The 15,748-nt window shown below is 40.1% G+C and overlaps 2 protein-coding genes across 7 annotated transcripts in view; both read right to left on the reverse strand.

Annotated features, from left to right (window-relative positions):
• The window catches only part of LOC109485607 (cytoplasmic polyadenylation element-binding protein 1-like), a 17,418-nt gene extending 13,738 nt beyond the window's left edge, over positions 1 to 3,680 (reverse strand). Inside the window, exons 1-3 of the mRNA XM_019789293.1 lie at positions 3,416 to 3,680; positions 1,388 to 1,565; positions 99 to 185 (exon numbers count right to left, since the gene is read on the reverse strand). Of these exons, the coding sequence (XP_019644852.1) occupies positions 99 to 185; positions 1,388 to 1,565; positions 3,416 to 3,619 (469 nt within the window). The 5' untranslated portion in view covers positions 3,620 to 3,680. The remainder of the gene's footprint in view (positions 1 to 98; positions 186 to 1,387; positions 1,566 to 3,415) is intronic.
• Positions 3,681 to 11,454: 7,774 nt separating this feature from the next.
• The window catches only part of LOC109485599, a 5,391-nt gene continuing 1,097 nt past the window's right edge, over positions 11,455 to 15,748 (reverse strand). For 3 of the 6 annotated variants that reach the window (XM_019789283.1, XM_019789281.1, XM_019789282.1), the window contains exons 3-8: positions 15,378 to 15,504; positions 14,864 to 14,989; positions 14,509 to 14,571; positions 13,351 to 13,507; positions 12,747 to 12,863; positions 12,068 to 12,243 (exon numbers count right to left, since the gene is read on the reverse strand). In XM_019789283.1, coding sequence (XP_019644842.1) covers positions 12,214 to 12,243; positions 12,747 to 12,863; positions 13,351 to 13,507; positions 14,509 to 14,571; positions 14,864 to 14,989; positions 15,378 to 15,504 — 620 coding nt within the window. In that variant the 3' untranslated portion in view covers positions 12,068 to 12,213. Of the gene's footprint in view, positions 12,020 to 12,067; positions 12,244 to 12,746; positions 12,864 to 13,350; positions 13,508 to 14,508; positions 14,572 to 14,863; positions 14,990 to 15,377; positions 15,505 to 15,748 lie in introns of those variants that run through there. The other 3 variants (XM_019789285.1, XM_019789286.1, XM_019789284.1) reach the window with 2 other exon arrangements.

Raw genomic sequence — 15,748 nt, forward strand, 5'->3', positions numbered from 1 at the left:
GAGAGAGGGAGAGAGGGAGAGAGAGAGAGAGAGAGAGCATCCAAACATTTCTACAGACTAAAATAATTAAAGAGCAAGAAGAAAAGTACCACACTTACAGTTACTGGACACGTCAGAGAGTGAGAGACTTGCCATAGCGTCAGTCAGTACTGGGTTACTGGCACTGGAGGTAGGCATGTCTGGACCTGAGGAAACAAAAAACACAAACTCTGAAAATAAGTCATTTCCAAAAATCTCATTTTCTTCTTTGTTCCTTTCAATCATTTACGCTATCTTGTTGACTTCAGTCTCATTCTTTTTTTTCAACTACCAAACCCATTTATCAGCAAATTACATGGATCTGTTGAAGGAGCAATCAGGGAAGATTGAGAAAGTTCAAGTTAGGGCATGTAAAATCATTCTGGGTAGCATGTACACCAACTATAGTAATGCACTTTGTCTGTGTGGCCTAACTTCTCTAGATGAGCGACGCAGAGCTCACTGCATTAAGTTTGATAAATCATTAGTTAAGTCTGACTTTGTCTCTTGGCTACCTCACGCCGGGTTGATGTACATGGCAGAAATCTCAGAAATTTGCTCGACGTAAGCCAGTTTAGGTGCAGAACGTCCCGTTTCTTGAACACTACTCTGCCGTACTGTGTTAGGCTTTTGAATGGTGAAAAATGATTCACTACATCAGTTTCACATATACAACCCTGCATATTATAACTTTGCATTATTTCTGTAATTTTAACTGAAAGAAACATTCAATCAACTGTTTTTATATGACATTGTATTTTTAACGTGTGGTAAATTTTAATGTAAGCTAGATATGTAACGAGTAGGTTTTTATCACTTGTAAAGAATTTTTAACAAATAGATAATCTATAAGTGCATTTTGTGTTGTATTCTAAAGCCTTTCCAATTCAGCCAAATATGGCTGCTTACAGGCTTTTAAATTTATGTGTACTTTGTGTAAGGCACAAATAAACCTCTCTCTCTCATCTAAAATTCAGTAAGATCCCCCCTAAGGCCACACCAATTTAATTTCTTGGTTAACGGATTCGCCTGCTTCATTTTTTTCTGATTTGCAAAAAAAAAAAATTCAACTGCAAAATGCTCATATTTTGCCCTGAACAATTGAAAACAGTCCTTTTCTTCCTAGTTGTTACAGTTATTCCATCTTTCAATGCAGTGATATCATTAAAAGTTCAAAATTGATTTTTTAAAATTTTGAACCAGTCTGGTGTGTTGACTTCATGGCTCCTATCGTACCAATTTGGGCCATGATAGGATGCCTAGGCCTGTTTTTATTTTTACTTTTTTTCGCCCGTCCGCTCCATTATTTTTCTAGAAAAATATGTTAACTAAGAAATTAAATTGGTATGGCCTAAGTAAGAATTTTTACCTGAAGAAGTGACCAGTTTCCCAGGACTAGCACTGGTGCCATGGAGGTCCAGTGTGTTGTCCAGTATCGCGTTTATACGCTGTAGAATATCCGAGTTGTCTCCCCCGTTTCCACGACTGAGCATGCTCAACGCGTCCTCCGAATCACCTTGGTGATGATCGGAGTGAAGAGGAGTTGACTATTGAAAGAAAAAAGTTATTATATTGTTAGAATTTTACTCAACAATGAAAATATAAAAAGATATGATACATGGCAGTTCTGGAACATTGTACCACCAATATTTTGAAGATATTTAAAATGTTGCCTTACAGTTTTAGTATTAAAAGACCTTAAATTGGTAATTTTAAGTAGCCTCCATAGCAGGCTTATAGAACTGGGGGTTTGGTGGTCTTCGGCTGTTTTCTGATTAGTCCAGTTCTAAAATGGGGGTAATTCAACCAGGCTGGCTGTTGTCTATATGCAATCAGAAAATAGCACATAAAAGACCATGAAGACCCCCCAAAACCCCAGTTTTTGTCATGCTTCGGAGGCTAAATTCTAAGGATATATAGTTTTCATGATGTATAGTTTTCATGATGTAATTTTAGACAGCAATGTGCACATGTTCTTTAGTGGTAACTTGTATTAAATCCTTCTAACTCCATGATTAAATTAAACTTTTAAAATTCCACTTGCTTGGGTGGGGAAAGTAGCTACAACTTCAAGTTCCAATTTTATGTTTTCTATTTAATATTGACTGAAGCTCTATTTAACAGAAAGAAGAATTGTCTCAGAAAAAAAACAGGAAAAAAACATCTGGGAAAGTTCAAACCTCACGCCCCCAAATCGGCAAGACATCAAACAAATCGTCCGGAAAATCGGGATTGTTTCAAGATTTCACGGGTCAAGAAGGCCAAAGATCGGGCTATCAGATAAACTACAACTTCTGAATTATGAGATAAGGGCATGTAAGTTTTGAATAAGCCCTTTGTTTTAAGAGAAAAGTTGAAAGCAGATGTCAACATGTGTGTGTGTGGGGGGGGGGGGTTGTGGGTACAAACCTAGACACTTTCCAGACAAGAAATAAAAATTGTGACAATTTTGCGACGAATTGTTCTTATGTTACTGGATTTTCAGCCTTACTAGTTGTGAAATAACGTATTTTTACCGCTCAAGGCGGGAAAATTTAACGAAGACACTGAAAAAAAAGGTCCATTGACTGAACTTGAAGTGTGGAAAATTGAAAATGTTTGTCAGACGACTTCGGACAATTTTGCAACAATATCGAACAGCGGCTCTTTTTATACCAAGAAAATGTTTGGTAAAGGAGATTTTGCAAAACATTTGGGTAAATAATCGTGTGTACTTCGTCTTTCTGGTCAACAAACTTTGCCTAACTGAAGTAAACCACCAAATTAATTAGAAAACGTTGGACAGAGCAGTTTTTGAAAAGCGGGGACAATTTCGGACACGAGTCGAAACCTGTTTGATTTGACCTCTATTGACTTTTCCTTTGTGTTGACCGCAAAACAAACTATAATTGTCCAATTTAAAACGTCTCAGTAAACAATTCTAACTCCTTTGTAAACACAACATGCCAGTGAACAAACTAATTGAGACGTGCTAAGGACTCTAAAGTGTGAAAACCAAATGAAAGTGTGTCAAATAAACAAGAGAAAAACAAATTCAAATTTGCAACGAGTCCAGACATTCAAATTTCACACTCCCCCTAGAAAAAATCAAACGAAAAATGAATTACCTGAAAATTTTTAACACATGTTACAGAGATATTTCCTTTCGTTGTATCAAAAACTAGGGCTAAAAGATAGAGACTAAGAAAGCCATGAAAAGCAACAAATTTGAAACGATAAAAAAAGGGAAAATAAATGTTGCGCAATTCAAAATAAAACTGGTGGGGGAGGGGGGTGCACGCTAAACTTCGACGGTTTAATTTCTTTCTTCTTGAATTAACGGCCGAGTCAACAGGGCCAGAAATGAAGATAAAACGTCTTGAAGGAATGAAATATTTCTTCAAGACGTGGGACAGACCTGTGCCACAGGCATGGCCTTCCTTGAGAACCCCGGCGGGGGTCGGCGCACACTGCCGTCGGTGGCCACGGTGCCTTCTGCCGTAACGTGCCGAGGAGGTCTCCCTTGGAGGTTTCGGGAAGAGCTTACAAGTCGAGATTCCTTGCAGCAGGCGCACTGTGGGCTCTGTGAGCGCGTTTTATACTCGCCAGCGTACTGCTTCATCCTTCCCACCTGTTTTTCTGGCCGAAATTACCACATGAATGCAGGAACAACTTTCAAATCTCATCACATGCACACAACTTCGCATGTGCTCTGCCCAAGAACTCAGTAACTTCTGGAACTTATCATTCTTGAAAGGGGGATTAACTTCTTTCAACACTTATTACTTCATACCCTGATGATTAATTATCACATTATAAAGCTCTAGTAACCTTAAAATATTAATAATAAAGTATTAGTTTTCAGAAATAGTCTTCCTTGTGTTAATTGTTATTAATAGTGACTTTTGGAAAAGAGTGATGACCCCTTCAAATGAAGATGGAACGTTCCATTTCTTGGATAGCTATCTGATTATGAAGACATAGAAAGCAGTTCAACTAGATATAATATTGCGACTTATTCTGACCCTATAACCTCCTTGTTCTGACACATTCATGTTACAGATGATACGTTTGGCTCAATGTCTTTGAAATATGTGATCTCTTTGTTAATATGTCATGTTTTCCAAGTCGACAGGCAATGTATTTCTCCTGGTTGTGACGTTTTAAATAGGTTGTCAACAAGTTGATTTGCAATCTCTCTCTCTCTCTATTGACGAAATGGCGCGAAAATCCCACGTGGCCCGATGGATTGGTGTGAAAACAGAAGGCCTCCCGGTGTCTGTGAGAAAGTGTTATTTCCGGAAAACACAGGGGTGCGTGCACGTGGTGAAATTTTGTGTGTGGTCTACCGAGATCTAGCCTGGTATCCAGTCTGATCGTGGTCGGGGCCGTAAGAGCTCTGTCCCGCCCGCCTCACATAGGTTTCCCGGTGTGTATTTCACGAGAGATTGATCAGCCTTCCCCCAAACCAAATCCCCGAGCATACTGTCTTTTATTAGCGTAACTCTCCTACCGGGACGGTCTGTTGCACTCGGCGGGGGAAGCTACTAGAGCCCCCGAAGACACAGCCTGCCTGAACACCCCAACACCCCCAATCACGTAAGACTGGATACCAGGCTAACCGAGATCACGAATATACCATTCTCCAAGCAGATGTTTTGGACGCTTTTCAGGCGTTTTGTCTAAAATGGAAAGCTGACAAATTAGGAAACCTAACAAAACACGTTTAAAATGTCCAAAACAAGCCTAAAACGTTTGCTTGGAGAGCAAAATATATACCACATTTTGCCACAGTACACAGTCTACCTCCTTCATTATAGATAAAGAATATAATTATAGCAAGAAAATTACCTTTCTGAAATACATAATTTTGAAGTTCGTAGATAAATTACAAAGATGAGAATTTCTAGCCATAAATTGAATATAGAATTAGGAAGATATAAAGAAAATCACTCGCGACCAGAGGTTTTGTCCATTCTGTCCCAATGGTATTGAAGACGAACAACATTTTATTTTAGATTGTCCACTATATAATGATAAACGCACAAAGCTGTTCAACCTTCTCTCCGCTTGCTCAACAGAAATTATTACATGCATGCTATAGATAAATTTAATTTCATGCTAGAAGGCAATAACCCTTACTGTGTACAAATAGGTAAATATATCAAGGTTTAGACCTTAGAACAAGTAGTATTAGTTGACCCATCTATTGTTTTGTACGTAGGATAATTTCGTTGTACCCATGTATATTTGTCTGTATATCTACATGCAGTTTTAGACCTTACGAAAGTCGCTGTACTTTTGTTGTTATCAATAAAGGTCTAGTAAACATGGATAGGCTCATTTAAACAACAGATGTGATGAAATATCAAGGGGAAACAACATTAATTACTTGATTACTTATATCACCTTTGGGACCGTGAATTTTACCTCAACCCGATTTCAGGAAAATGCATTTATATAATCGCCCATCTTGTACTCTTAATTCGATTGTTTTTCTATGGCGTTATTTCTTGTTGTACTGCATTCTGTGATGTGAAAATAAGGACTGGAAATTAAAAGTGTGTTTTTGTTGACATACTTGATGTTTTTATTATATATTCAATCAATTAAATAAGTTCATCTATTGTGACACTGGAATATAACTACTTGTAGATGAATGTTAGTAGGTTTGATATGTTTACCGAAGGAAAACATATTGTTTTTGCTCAGTTTCTTCCTCTTCTTCTTCTCCAAACAGTGACCTCTGACCTGACCAATGACATGATTTGTTGACGTCTGTCACCATGGTGACTGGTGTTGGGTTACATAATGTTGCAATTTAATGGTCTGCTCTGCTCCTGTCACCATATACTAGTAGTACATGTATGTGAATGTGTTTGAGTAAGAATTAACAGAGCAGACCATGTCCAAAGGTAAACATTATGCATTTGCCTTCTCTAGTTTCCTTTTAACATCCTAGGAGCAATTTTTCAACATCCTATACCTCTAGTTTTTTTCGAATTCATCCGTTCACTATTCATAAGATTCCCTGGACCATTATATATTTCATTATAACAGACCCAATTCTTCAAAACCTCCATAAAATAAGCAATAACATGCTTAATTGGCAAATACCGTACTTTGTGTAACGATGCACAAATGCTACGAGCCTTTCAATCAAATCAAGTTGAGCACAATACTACCTATCGACCACGAACGCTCGTTTAAGTGGAGTTTCTGAATCGATTAATTGGGTAAAAAAATCTATTGACAATGTATTAGTGAGAAGAGGCAATGTCGGTTCGCTGTGTAGTCACGTGAGCACTTCGCGGACCAATCAGCTGTAAGAAGGTTCATTCGTTAGGCCATGTTGATTTGATTATATGGATGACATCCGCGCGCGCATGAATTTTCGGCCGATTCCAAAAAGAAAATGTTTTCAACCATACTGTAAATCGTACAAAACAGTTGCAAAATGAACAAATATATACCGTAAAACAGATACTAAGGCCATGTTGATTTGATTATATGGATGATATCCGCGCGCGCATGAATTTTCGGCCGATTCCAAAAAAGGAAACGTTTTCAACCATACTGTAAATCGTACAAAACAGTTGTGAAATAAGCAAATATATACCTTAATTTGCAAAAAAAAAGATATTTAAAAATGATACCAATGTCGTAGAAATGCCAAAATCAAACCAAAAAGACGAAAATGTCATGAAGAAATGAATTTGAAGAGTAGATTATTCGCCATACCATCCTCTGTGTCATTTGTTCAGCCTAAATGACCACGTAGATTTCATAATGAAAGCAACTTTTTTTTTGCTTAACTTTTTTTTTATTCGCACGCTCGCATCAGTTTTGGAGTTCCAAGAGGATGTCATCCATATAATCAAATCAACATGGCCTTCCGACATATCTCGAGTACGTCATATATTACCAGTGTGCGCTCGACCTACAAATTCAGTCTTCCCGAAGCTTGCGAAACGACTGCCCTAGCTTGAAGAAGATAGCATTACTAGTTTGTAAGGATGGTTTCCCGCAATATCGCTGTGACTGCATTGGTGCTGGCGGTCTGCTTGCTAGGTGAGTAAAATATTACTATCTTCTGTATAGTGGTTAGAAACTGTGAACACTAGGATTTTTTTCAATCGCTTTAAAAAGACACCTGCAACTCCTGCAATTAAATTGCAAAGATTGAGTGTAACAAGTCGTTCGGTGTAATGTAGCCAGCTGCCGCCGCGCCGCGTGACTGCGAAGCTGGTGTGTTACGCCGAAGGGCAGTTATACCAGCTATACAGATACATACAGAAGCTGGTGTGTTACGCCGAAGGGCGGTTATACCGGCTATACAGATACAGATACATTGTAGATAAAATGCTACCGTTTTAAATTATTTGTCGTTGATTCGAGTGTGTACTATCGGACTCACGAAAACACGTAGAATAAACTCGACTAACCTATAATTACGTAATATAAGATTCGACTGTTTAGACAAAATCTGATACTACTTAAAAAGCCTTGGACAAGCATAATTGGCTGATCGATGATTAAAATGTTTCGCCATTAAATATAAATCACGAACAGAAAAACACTTTGCATTTAAAGGGCCCCATTATGTTATAATCTCGCTATTTTCTCCTCAACATCAAAGCACTTAATTTTTTTACAATGTGTTATTCGAGATTTCATAGTTGTAAATTCCTGACAATATGTAAAAATACTGTAGAGATGTCTTTATATTGATTTTACTTTATTCGTCAAAGATATATGCGCTTGTAAAAGGTATAATTACGATCTTAATAAAGCGACAATATATTGTGTGGATACCGTTGTAGAATATGAGAAACGCATAAAATGGTACGCGTTCTTTATTACTTGGAGAGTTGGTCCACTAAAGGCTTCAAGTTTCAGATCGGCAAATTTTATAGCCTCCATAGCATGCCAAAAACTGAGAGTCTTCATGGTCTTTGGGAGCTTTTATATATTTTCTGATTGCATATAGACAACATAGCCGACCTGGTTGAATTACAGCTAGTGAATCGTTTGATGATGTATTGTGAGAGTGTTCAGATCGTGGCACATGTAGGTTAATGACACAGTAATTAGTTATTAAGTGGTGTGAGGGTTTGTTAGCACAAATGGATGACACAAATTTTATACGTGGAGGGGGGGGCGTCTTTCTTACGATCGATTTATGTACCGTTCGTCAGAAGGTTTCAGAAAAATATTACCTCATTTCTTATCTTCAACATTTTGTTACATACAGAAAGAGTGAAAGCGTTTGGGGTTGAACACACACCACTACTTACTCTCCAAGCAGAGGTTGGTGGGGGAAGATTGCATGTAATTCACTTTATGTTCGCGGTAGCAAAAGTTCACGGTCTGAGAAAAATGGACATGTTCACAGAACTATATATTCACGGTGGCGACAGGTGTAGGAAAAAGAAAGTCCAGGAATTATTTGTTAACAGTAATGATAAGTTCACGGTACAGAAATGAACAGTGAAAACAGTGAACATAAAAGTACAGTGAAAAAATCAGGAATTACAAATTAGGAATTACTTAGGAACTAATAAGGAATCAGGAATTACAAAGTATTAGAAAGGTCACAATTTCCCCCACCAACCTCTGCTTGGAGAGTAACCGCTACTAGTACTAGTGGACTAAGCCCTTTGCTTTAGTGATTTCACAAAGCTGTGTGGCCCAGGGTTTCAGAAACGGAGATGGGCGCCGCCCTATGCACCAAGCTAGCCCCCACCAGGCCTTTCTACGGGAATACGGATCGTAGAATTCGGCCAAAAAGAGAGTAAAATTGGCCAAGGGAGTCCGGCCGCGGGGAGGTAGTTTCTTTCCCTCCTGCGCGGCCAGTCAAACCTACAAGGCGGCCAAACTCCCCTGGCAAATATTGTCCTTTATATAGCCAGCGTAGTTAGTCTGGTAGAGACTACTATGCACTATAAATAGTGTACAAAGGACTTCGACTTTTTTTTCCCGTAGCCAGGATTTTGAATGGGCGGGTTCTTCCCACTGCTTGAGGGACCAACGAGCGCGGAAGGCGCGAGGTTCCTAGGGGGTCCGGGGGCATGCTCCCCCGGGAAATTTGGAAAAATGAACCTTCTAAAATGGCATTTCGTGCATTTTTGAGAGGATTTCCAAGAAAAAATCAGAGATAAATTTTCATTCAATGACAAAGGGAGCAGTTTTTTTACGATTCCAGACAATCTTTTCAAGAAAAATCTTGGACCTTTACATAAAATGTGGACCAAAAAGTGGACCTTTACATAAAATGTGGACCAAAAAGTGGACCTTTACATAAAAAGTGGACCAAAAAGTGGACCTTTGAGCCTTGTGTGTGTGTGTGTGGGGGTGTTCTTCCGAACCCCCCCTGGCTACGGGCATGGCACTAGGCGTGGTTAACGTCCTTTTTCAATTTTGAAATTAACACTGTCAGCCGCCCATTTAGAACAACAGGTCGATTTTCAATGATTGTCGTAATCACTACCGTGGGAATTGAAATTACCTTAAGTAAGCAAACGTTCGGTCTCCTGTTGGGAATCGAACCAATAACCTCTGGTGAAACCTAGATATTGGTAATTTCCTCAGGCCACAGCAAGTAAATTTTATGGATAACATGTACATCTCCCGCAGACTCCAAATCTAATGCGAGCGGGCGAAAAAGAAAACAAGGCGGACCGAAAAAAACAAGGTTCCTACAAATTTTCGCTCAATCATTGTACAAATGGTTTTTATTCAGTGGGAACATCACATATACACAGCCAGCATCACATATCACTGTATCAAAGTAAGAAACAAAACATTAAATCAGAGCCTTTTCTTGTCTCCTCTTCATAGTTATCTGCCATCCACCTTCCGGCATGGCGACAGACATCTTTGCCCATTTTCGGCATCGTGACCACTGTCAGAAGGCAACAAAATTTCTTGTTTTTTTTTCCAAAATCAGGCGAAAATTAATGCACGTCCTGATGTCATCTATAAAAATTACTTGCTGTGGCCTTATCCAAAAAACGGAAAAACGGATGGATGGAATGAAACAAAAATTGTAAATCGATTTCGGGATAAATTTCGATTTTATTTTTGGAAGAAATTAATCGCTAATTAGGGTCAATATTTCATCATCGTTACGCGGCGTAAAGATTCCGTAAAAAATATCCAAGCAGATGTGGCGACCCGGCTTAGTTTTTAGAACATTTTTGGTCTTCTTTCTAGAATACGTAGAACCGGCGAAATGGTCAAGTGGGATGAGTGCTCGCCTTGCATCTTTTTATGTTTACCGAAGGAAAACATATTGTTTTTGCTACGTTTCTTCTTCTTCCGTTCCAAACACTGACCTCTGACCTGATCAATGACCAGACTGTCTCTCACCATGGTAACTGGTGTTGGGTTACATCATGTTGCAATTTTATAGCAGGAGGGATTTAGACTCCTGTCACCATATACATGTATATCAATGTGTTTGAGTAAGAATTAACAGAGCAGACCATATGCGAAGGTAAACAATATGCATTTGCAAAGCAAATTATTTTTCTAGTTTTAATGAAGATTTACCACATTTGTGGAAGGATTGACATAACAGGTGACTATCACCTCTTCAAGATGTCAAACCTGATACCATACTGTAAGGTTTGAACCACTCACACCGGGAAGGTCCCCTACTCTTTGTGTGGTGGGTTCTTTAACGTGCGTGGGGTGTGGCTGTCCCAAACACGGGACCTTCATTTATATTAACGTCCTATCCGGTGGACGTCCCTACTCATTTCCACCTGAGTGAAGTGAGAAAAGTCACGTAAAGTGCCTTTCCCAATACTCTCCAAGCAGAGGTAGGGTCGCTCGGTATTTTGGCAGTATTTTCGTCGTTTTTAATACGTCTTTCTACTTTTACGGTTTTTCTCTGGTCTTCCTCCCCTTAACGCGAAAATACTGCCAAAATACCGAGCGACCCTACCTCTGCTTGGAGAGTATCTTTTATACACTTTTTCCCAGGTAATACAATGTATATCGCATTTATATAGCCAGCATCACATACCACTGCATCAAAGTAAGAAACAAAACATTAAATCAGAGCCTTTTCTTGTCTCCTCTCGTTATAGCTATCTGCCATCCACCTTCCGGCATGGCAACAGGCATCTTTGCCCATTTTCGGCATATTGACCACTGTCAGAAGGCAACAAAATTTCTTGTTTTCTTTTCCAAAATCAGGCGAAAATTAATGCGTGCGTTGATGTCATCCATAAATATTACTTGTTGTGGCCTTATTTACAGTCACAAGTATGACTTCAATACATTTCAATACATGGCAGTTTCTCTTTTCTGTGGCTATCAGGTATAGACTGTGTCCCTAGGCCTTGATAAAAAACTACAAGAGCAATGTACAGAGTAAATACTTTATTGACACATGCAGAAAAAGTACAGGGAATTAATTCTTAACAATTACTAGTAGTATAATCTTCATCTACTTCTACAAAGACAACTTTATGTTACATGAAGAATGACACAACATTAAAAAATGCTCCAAAGTCAACAATATATAAAATATGTACAAAACAGATGGTAAAATAGTTGAACATAATCTGTATGATTATAAAAAATGAAAGAATAAATCATATTTGATTGGTACAAAATAATATATCATATAATATATCATGAGGGATGTATATATTACCTGTCTTGTCCGTTGTAATTTTGTACGCAAACTCTTTTATGATTTAGGGAGTTTTATTCCTGCTGTAAGATTTCCTTTTTGGTGTCACGAATAAAGCATAATAATGTTGGAACAGGAACTTTAACATTGAGAATCTTGAAGCACACAAGCTGGTCTTAAGGTACATGGGAGATCAAAGAAAGAAGAAATAGTATAATCTTCCAGCTTCCAGTGTCACAATTGGGACCATCACATCTCTGTAACCATACGGAAACTTGGGTAGTGTGGCGTAGCGACAGAGTGCTCGACTTGGAATCGAGAGGTCCTGGGTTCGAGTCCTGACATGCCACTGATCTTGTGCCCCTGGGTAAGGCACTTCACACGACTTTCCTCACTTCGCTCAGGTGAAAATGAGTATTGTGTTGTTGTCCTCTGTGTTGGTGGTGGCATTAATAAAAGTTGAAAAAACTTGAGTGTGCCGTTATCACGTCTTGTGATTTGATGTTGGAATAAAAAAAAAAAACCTCAGAGATGTTGTTGCTGAGAGATGTGACGTCATGACCTGGGCGTTACAGTTGTTTCTCCATGTTGTACCAGTCCTGTAGTTTGGACAGACAAAAAAGTTAATTGGGAAATTTTTGCTGCCTCCCAGGCTGTTTTGGCTCATCATTCATAACTAATATACAACATAACACACATAAATGCAAGCACACATGCACACAGAAACACACACACACACAAACACTCACATACACACACACACACACACACACACACACACACACGGACACACACACACACTCACACACACACACACACATACACAGTGACACAAATACACACTCACACACGCGCACACACACACACACTCACACTCACATACACACTCACACACGCGCACACACACACACACTCACACTCACACACACACACACTCACACACACACAGACACACGGAGAAAGGGAGAGAGAAAGGGAGAGAGAAAGAAAGGGAGAGAGAGGGAGAGAGAGGAAGAGAGGGAGAAAGACAGGGAGAGAGGGGGTGAGAGAGAGAGAGAGAGAGAGAGAGAGAGAGAAAGAGAGGTACAGTAACCGGACTCACTCTAGTTCCCACAGCGCACTGCGTGAAGCAGTTGCCGAAAGGATGTGTGACGACGTAACCGTGTCGCTCGTACAGCCGGACCGCCCGGTTATGCTGCGTCACCCACAGGAACGTGGTCTGTAACGGCAGGAAAATAACAAACGTTTGAAGGGCAGATCTGAATAATCAGTTACATTCAACTGGATGCCTTGTAACCAAGACAGTGGGAAATATAGACTTCCTGGAAGCTGGCACTTAGGAAAAACCACTTAGGCCCAGTCCAGTAGCAATGAGTGAGTGAGCAAGTGTGTGAGTGGTCGTGTGACAGTGTGAGTGGGTGAATGAGTGCCTACATGACTGAGTGAGAATGAGTGTGTGTGTGAGTTTGTGGGTGGGTGAATGAATGAGTGAGTGAGCGCCTACATGACTGAGTGAGTGTGTGTGAGTGAGAGTGGGTGAGTGAGCGAGAGTGTGCGTGTGAGTAACTGAGTGAGTGAGTGGGTGAGCGAATGCGTGTGTGTGTGTGTGTGTGTGAGTGTGTGAATGAGTAAGACAGTATGTGTGTGAGTGAGTGAGAGAGTGCATGAGTGAGTGAGTCTGAGTGAGTGATTAAGTGCCTGCCTACCGTGCATCCGCGCTGCCTTGCCTCAGCGTCGGCCCTGTCCAGTAGCGCCGTGCCGATGCCCTTCCCTCGGAACGCTGCGTCCACTCCCACGGTGTCCACGTAGCACTGCGTCGCGCCGATCTGAGAGTTCGTCAAAGCCAAGCCCAGCAACATCATTCTGCAATACAGGCAGTCATCAGTATTCAGGCCTCGAAATTAACTTTTTTGGTGACGTCTCAGGGAGGAGCCTAATGGTACAGTATTGTGTGCAGTTTGCAAGAATTCTAGGAATTGTACAGGCATTTTGTCCACAGGTATGCGGAATGTCCACAGGCATGTCTCTGACCCACATCCATGCCCACATTCCTGGAACCCTGAAGACCTGTCTGCCCCAGATGGCCCTACTTTATGTGACCCCGGGGCTCGTTCACTATACACTAAGGGGAGGAGTGTACTGTATCTGTCTAGACTTAAGAGGTACCAAGTCTGCCTCAAAATCATGAAATGATGGCAGTGCCATGCAAACAATAACCCTAAGAGCAACCACCGTCGCCATGGCAATGTATGTTTTCATTGCCAGTCTTGTTCCTATTGTCCCAGCACTAGTCCCAAAAATAAATTTTCATTGTCCCGAAGTGAGGATGAACTGTCCCAACCTGTTTTTAGGGAAGTACATTGTATTGTATGACTTGAACTTAAAGTCAGCTTTATTTTGCTTATGTTCACTCCCAGGCGCACTTTAATTGCAGAGTAGACCAGAAATTCAGGGGGACTTTTCTGGATCCAAAAGCTGGAACATGTGCCTGAATAAGGGCTGACAAAATAAGGGCTGACGTTCTGATGTTTTATAATTTTTCCATTGTCCCAACTATATACTATAAATATAGTATATTGCAGAGTAGACAGGAAATTTGGGGGGACTTTTATGGATCCGAAAGCCGGGACGTGTGCCTGATAAACAAAAGAAGGGCTGACATTCTGGTGTTGATTATTGATGTTGTCAGTCTGTCATTAATATATTGGACCACCTTTAATTTCGAGTATGTATAGTTTAAGTATTATTGCTGTATTCTTTTTTTCCATTTATTCATGACCTGTACTTAGCTTGTTAGAGCACAAACGTACAATAAAGGGCTGTCATTCAATATTTGTAAACCGCGATGTGATGAAAATCCTTACCGACATGAACCCCAGCACCCGATATGTGAACACGCGTCACAAGTTCCAAAATCTTCGGGAGTGCTGCAAAAGATAAGGAAACAGTGAGTCAGAATCTTTGGCTCAGAACCAAGAGGTCACGGGTTCTAATCCTGCCATGCCACTGATGTTGTGCCCTTGGGAAAGACACTTTACACAACTTTCCTCACTTAACTCAAGTTAAAACGAGTATTGTCTTTTTTATTGTCCTCTGCCTAATGTCGCGTGGGTGGCGACACAAAAATAAGTTGATAAAAACTTAAAAGCGCAGTCACCATGTCTTGTGTTAAATGTTGGAATAAAACTCAATCCCGGAGAAGCTGGACCACAAACTGACCTGTCATGGAATTTGATGACCAGTATGCCCGCTAGCTTGCCATCGTACATGGCCACGTAATACCTGTGCCAACTGTACGGGGACCTGGTGAGGGCGCTGGCAGTTAAACGGGCCATGTCCTCCATTCTACAGCATGGTGTGTACAGAGACAAATATCAACAAACAAACAAAGAAACACTCCTGTAATCCTTTAAAACCACAAAACCCATGTGGGACTATTCAATTTTAGCCACTGTCAACACACAAACGGACACACACAGACATACATACATGTACATACATATATGTACACACAAAGACACACACAAAGACACACACTGTCACACAAACACACACACACACGCACATACATACACACACACACACACACGCACATACATACACACACACACCTCCACACACACACACACACACACACACACACACACACTGTGACACACACACACACACACACACACACACACACACACACACACACTGTGACACACAAACACACAAAGAAGAGAAATCTTACCCGCTCTTTCCAACGACGTGTTCAACTTTATCGTGAAAAGCCTCTACGAGTATTGGAGCGACCAAGTCGATGTCTTGTGCCTCCATGTTGCGGATGTGTATCAGGCCCTCCTCAGCTCCCGGTGCTGCTAACAGACAGTTCAGAAACAAACCAATTATATATATAACCAATATAGTGTTCAAATAGGAAAATACATTACTAGTAAGAATGTTTTGATCTTAGAGACCACATGTTAGAGAAAAATTAATCCACATACAGGTAGATCTTTTACCATACAAAAGTCCCTGAGTGTACTTTTTGTTGTGTAAATAAAGAATATAAAGTTATAACGTTATATATATATATATATATATATATATATATATATATAA

The sequence above is a fragment of the Branchiostoma belcheri genome, unplaced genomic scaffold, assembly GCF_001625305.1.
Source record: "Branchiostoma belcheri isolate BF01 breed outbred unplaced genomic scaffold, Haploidv18h27 scaffold77, whole genome shotgun sequence".
Classification (NCBI taxonomy): Eukaryota; Metazoa; Chordata; class Leptocardii; order Amphioxiformes; family Branchiostomatidae; genus Branchiostoma; species Branchiostoma belcheri.